Source organism: Pygoscelis adeliae, unplaced genomic scaffold, assembly GCF_000699105.1.
Source record: "Pygoscelis adeliae isolate BGI_AS28 unplaced genomic scaffold, ASM69910v1 Scaffold358, whole genome shotgun sequence".
Classification (NCBI taxonomy): Eukaryota; Metazoa; Chordata; class Aves; order Sphenisciformes; family Spheniscidae; genus Pygoscelis; species Pygoscelis adeliae.
Window position 1 is genome coordinate 3272159 of NW_008825429.1, and position 5868 is coordinate 3278026.

Genomic DNA, 5868 nt, shown 5'->3' on the forward strand with positions numbered 1-5868 from the left:
CTTGTCACTGCTGCCCTGTGACAGCAGGAGCTGGCGGGACGCAGCCATGTGCTGGGCAGCTCTGGCCCTCTGCAACTCCGTTAACGGTCCCGCAGTGCCATAGCATATAGACTGTAATTCGTCAATGGCTCTCGTGGAATAGGATGTTACTACGCAGCTGAATCGAGTGTGGAGTAGTCTGTGCCCAGGCATCTTCCTCCCACCCTTCTACAGGCTTTCTGCTGAATTAGTTGATTAAAGAGCCCCCGAGCTTCCACTTGAAACAGTGGTCCATATAAATGTCCTCACTGCCATTTAAAGACTATAAAGATGCCCTTAAAGTTCTAGTTAAGCTTTGTCTCGTCTTTGTTCCCTCCCTCTCAGGGACAGCAAGTATCTGGTATTGCAAGGAAAACCATACACTTACTGTGGGACTGTCTTATAAGGAGAAATTGGTGACAAGCAGGCTGGGTTTCATGCCTATCAATGATTCTAAGGCAAATGTGTTCAGATAAAAGATTAAAAAAAAGAAAAAAGTGCTTTGTAGCCCTCCACTTCAGGTCTATAAACCCTCGTGCCTGGACCTGAGAGTCAAGCATGAGCCTTCCAGCGCAGGTGCTGTTCCTGGCTTCTCTCCCTCCCTCTGTTCGTTCTAGCCAGGCTTGAGCTGAATCAAGAGCACACTGTTTGCTCGGGATCATCGCTGGTGTTGCTGGGCAGGGTGTACTCAGCCTGGCTCTCCTTGCTAAGCCTGCTGAGTAGCAGTTAGTCACTGAGCAAAACCCCAAAAAGGGCATTTTTTTCCCCAATGTTTTCACTTGACTTATTGAAGGAAAATAAAACTCCAGCCTGTGGTTTTGGGTTTTGCCTTTTCTAAGCCTTCTGAATTTAAAGCAGCAAGGCTCAAGCTGAGTCATTGGGAAATCCACGTACTCATGTCTTGGGAGACCTCAAATCAAATATTCATCTCTCAGTCAGTGCCCTGTGTTCTGACAGGCTCGTTCTGTATAGGTTGTCAGCTTCCTGGGGAACGGCAGGAATTGTCCTCCCACCCAGCACCAGGAAGAAGTGCTCTGCCTGCATTCACCAGCACTTCTAGTGCAAAAGTGACTCAGAGCTATTCAGCCGTTCAAATGCCCCCAAACTCCCTGATCTCCTCCTATTTGTAAATGCAGCTGATGGATCAGAAAGCCTTAGTCTGCAGAGCTGTGAGTTTCTGAGAAGGAAATCACCATGTCCTTACATGTTTGGAGTGAGGAAAAAATTAAACGGGCCTGCTAGAACTCTTCTGCAGACTTGCATGTGTGCAGACTCTGCCCAGCAATTTCCTGGGGTTTCTGCTATTAGCCCTATTTGTGCTTTATAACACTAATGGTCACGCTGCTCGTGAGCTGCCAGGCACTGAGGATGTGGACCCTGCGAGCTTGCTGTAACAGAGCCCTTTTCTCTTCCCCCAGGTTATCCAGGCTTCCAAGCTGCCACCTACGCAAGTCGAAGTTACACTGGCATTGCACCTGGCTACACTTACCAGTTCCCTGGTGAGTGGTGCTCCCTGCTTGGTTTTTCAGTCTGCCTTCAGGTGACGGGAGTCCCTGGCATGATCCATGACCCAGGCTCTGCCCCTTTCACCCTTTCCCCTGTTTGGTCTTTCTTTAAATTGGAGACGGGTGTGGAAGGGGGAGGGGAGAAGCCCTGGAATAGGTGGGAGCAGCCTGTCCTTCATTAGGATTATCCTCACACTCCAGTGGCAGGAAAAGCCCAAGGCTGCTCTGATGCCCTTTTGCCTCCTCCTCAGGGCTGCTGCTGTGACACAGAAGGGCCCCTGCAGCTCTGCCTGTCTCGCTGCCTTTGTGTGTGTCTGTCTCTCTTTACCAGAGTTGCCACCGCTCTGAAAGTAGCACAGATTTTTAAAATGTGGCTTTCCATGGGCCAGGGAGCTGCTAGGCACCCGAAACACAGGCGCCTGCAACGCTACAGTTGGGTTCTGAACAGCGCCTGGACCACTTACAGCCACCAGAAAACATCTGCTGGGGCGGTGGGCTGCAGATCCCCCGCAAACTGGGTGGTTTCAAGCTCCCAATCCTGCCATGTGCTCGGAACATGGACTCTGCAATCAATGGCTGGAACCTGCTGTGCCGCAGCTGCTCAGAGCTTTCTGGGGCCTCTTCTCCCTCCCATTCTCTGCGAGGCAAGGGAACAAGGCAGAGCACACTCAGGGAAAAGAATGTCTTGCTATTTTCTAGAGAAGTGGCAATTCTGAGCATCCCTTCCTTACTCCATCCCTCAGTGTGATGATTTATATATGAAGTCTTGATGTTAGGGGCTGGGAACGGGAAGTTTTCGCCTGAGGTGAACTCAGGCTGACTGTGTCTGAAAGTTGCTGTTGCCTCCTAGCTGTCTGGAAGCTCTCCGTGAATTCAGTTTATGGGTCTCAGTCATAGTGGCTTCGAGTGCCTCATTGGAAACCCATGCCCAGATGAGTGTGGCACGTACTGAGCACCCACTGGCATGGCAGCCGAGAGGTCAGATTGGATGGGTCGCAGAGCGGTGCTCCAGGGCAGACCTGAGGCTGCACAGCGAAGCTTGCGCTTGCCCTGCCTTGGCCAGATTTATTCTAAGGGTAAATGGATCCTTTCAGTCTCCAGGGCAGGAGTCCAGCACCTTTCAGCACCAGTTATAAATTAGTTTAAAGAAGGCACTGGCCTGGTCACACTCTGGCTGCAGGCTGCTCCCCCAGCGGACCCTGGCTGCTGTCTCTCTGCGGGGTCTCCCTCGGGGCATTTGACGAGTTCCTAAGCTGTCTTGCATTTCATTTTTAGAGTTCCGTGTAGAGCGGACCCCTCTCCCGAGTGCCCCCGTCCTCCCTGAGCTCACAGGTCAGTCCCGCTCATTTGCTAAACTCACAAGCTGGAAGGGGAGAAGGGGGCTTTGGGCTGTTCCAGTGGTGTTGCTGCTCCACAGCCTGGTGCAGTTAGACTGGAAACGTTCCTTATTTCCTCTTCCATCTGTATGAGCTCCATCCAGAGCTGGGGCTGGAAAGATGGAGAGGCAATCAGCGCCATGTGTGTTGCCTCTGAGAAGGGCAATGCAGTCATACCAAATGAAGGCATGTAATCCTTAGGTGGCTGCTCCTGCTGCTTGCCTCGTTTTTAGCTCCTCGCCCCAGGCTGGGTGTAAACCAGATATGGAAAACTGCAGAGAGCAGGGTGACTTCTCAAAGGTCTACAAATGACCTTAACCTTAGCTGCTGCAAGGATGAAATTTGGAGTGCTGGGAGGAGGGAGAGGGTGTGGGGGCACTCCTGGTTACTCTAATCCCACTTCCCTGTGCAGGAGGGGCTGCAGGGAACGCTCTCCCTGCTCCAGGTGGTACAGCTCCCCAGCTACTCCCACACGGGCTTCCCGGACAGAAGCGAGCGTGGTGGGACTTTACTGTAAAGTTCCACAGTGCTCGTGGCGAACTGTGGAATGAAACGGGAGCAGAGGACTATTCTCCAGGGACTAGTCCTGGCTCAGTGTCCTCACAATGCAAATACCCTCTGGATCCTCAGCCCTTGGGTTGTGTGCAGTGTGTTCTCTCTAGGTGATGTTCCTTCTGTTGACTTTCCCTTCCACAGCCATGTTTTCCCCAGCTCTGTCCTGTCCATGGTTTTTGTCGTAGAAAAGCAGCTTTGTGTAGCACCCTGCTCCCCGTGTGCCATCTCATTTCTGTGGTGTTCCTCCTCTCCAGCGCTTCCTTGCCCCCACCTGTTTCAGGGTTCGAATCTCTCTGCAATGAGGGTGTGGAAAAGCTTCCTGAGAAGCTCTCCTGGAATTAACAGTACAAACAGGCTTGAAAGGGGGTTTCTGTGGCACAGAACCGTGTCGATCCTCAGGGAGCCTCTGTTCCTGAGGATGCTGAGGTTGGCAGCCACCAACGAACAAATTGCCCTGAGGGAGGCAGGGGGAGACTAAATCCTAGCTCCCACTTAATAAAACCCTTCCCTGACACCATGTATGGAACTGCACAAGCACCTGACCCCCACCTCTGAGCCTTTTGGTTGCCAAGAAAAGGAGATGTGGGTCCAGTGTGTATTTACATGTGTCTTTTTCATCAAAACCATAAAATTTGTAGAGGAATGTTGGTGACCTGACAAAAGTGCTTTTCCCTCCAAGATCCACCCCCAGCTGCGCTGTGCCTCTTCCTAGTGGAGGTGAATTGCCCGGGGCCTGGCTGTCACCGGTGGCTGGGGTGCACCAGGGCTCTGTACAACAAGAAGTTATTAATGCTGCTGTCCTGGCTGGGTGCCATGTTAGCTTACAGTCCTGAGTGTCTCGCTGAAGTACCAGCTGGGGATTGTGGCATTCTTCCCTTCCCGTTACGCTTACCTACTGCTAAACAGTCACTGTGCAGCCTCTTGGCTAGGCCAAGAGCTGCGATTCCCACATATAGGCTGGAGCTGGTCCCACGAAGGGCAGGGCCCCCTTCGTTCCTACAAAGGCCCAGCGAGCTGTGCAGTGCTCGAGGGCCCTTGTGCCTTCAAGTGGATGCGTGCGTGTAAATGGGCTGCGCTTTATGGGCTTGGCAAGCGGAACTGAGATGAGGGGATGGCACAAGCAGGGATGATTGCTCCAGCACGCAGGGAGCTAACATGCAGGTGCTTTGTCATCACAACAGAAACCTGGTGTCTCAGTAGATGGATTGCAAAGGCAAGAAGGGTTTTTCGTGCAAAAAGAACTGGAGTCTTTTTGAGAAGACCTGGCCGCCTTTCTCAGTAAAACCGCGTTCATTCAGCTGTGTGTTAGGGACTTGAAGCAATGATGGGGCAGGAGGGTGGCTGCCAGCAGCCTTTCCTCCCTGGAACAGCATCTTTGGGGGTGATGCGAGGCAGCAACATGCTCACATTGGCCCAGGGCCTGTAATGAGCGGCTAACCCAGATATAAGCCTCATATGACGTTTGCTTGAAACAGGCTGGTGCCTGCTACTAAATATTCCCTTATAAGCTAGTCTGGGTTTCAGACTTAACGCGATTGATTTGTTCTGACCTCTTTTTATGGTGCTCTAAACAGAATCACAGTGAATTTCACATTCAAGCATGAAATGCTGACCCAGTCATTTTAAGGGCAAAGAGAAACATACTGGCTAGATGCCTCCTGCCCCGAGGGCTGGATGCCTGTGGCAGTAGAGTTGGGAATTAGAACTGCTACATATAAATTAAGACTTACTGTTTTAATTAAGCCATTTCTAGTTCCTGCTCCCTAGGTATATGTTTCCTGCTCTTCTACAGTGAATGGCAAGGGGTTGAGCAGTTCAGGAGCAAAACTCAGAGTGGGGAGGATGGTGCATCCTGAGCAGAGTAGAGACATAGGGAGAAAGAGGCTATTAAACTGTTATTCAAGAATAGTACCGAGGGGCAGAGAGGAGGGGCCGAGCCTCAGGACGCTTAGCTGCCAGCTGCTGCGTTTCTCCACATTTACAGCCAAAATCTGGATCTGTAGCTTCAGATTAACTGCATCTCGCAAGCTAAGTAGCGACAGGATACATCTGAAATTGCCCACTTCTGGTTCAGCTCTTCCATGTCGTGCCCTCAGCTGCTCCAGGGTGTGGGCTTAGCAGAGCATGGCTAGTAGTTCCCCCGGACATTCGCTGTGCAAAAGGATACCAATAAATGCAGGGCTGTGCACTCCCCTATTGTCATTCTCGGATGTCCTGTGTGATGCACTAAGCCAATACGTCTGTGTGGGCCTGGTATTTTGCAGCAGGAAATGAAGGCTCCTGTTGAGGAGTTTCCCGTGTAGCCACCGTGCCCCTGAGATGCCTGTTCCTTCTTTTCTAGCAATCCCCCTCACTGCGTATGGACCAATGGCGGCAGCAGCGGCTGCAGCAGCCCGGGGGCGGGGGGCCGGGAA

The 5868-nt window shown here is 51.9% G+C and overlaps 1 protein-coding gene across 1 annotated transcript in view; it reads left to right on the forward strand.

Annotated features, from left to right (window-relative positions):
* The window catches only part of MSI1 (musashi RNA-binding protein 1), a 30989-nt gene that overhangs the window by 21009 nt on the left and 4112 nt on the right, over positions 1–5868 (forward strand). The window contains exons 8-10 of the mRNA XM_009330813.1: positions 1437–1517; positions 2799–2855; positions 5796–5860. Coding sequence (XP_009329088.1) covers positions 1437–1517; positions 2799–2855; positions 5796–5860 — 203 coding nt within the window. The remainder of the gene's footprint in view (positions 1–1436; positions 1518–2798; positions 2856–5795; positions 5861–5868) is intronic.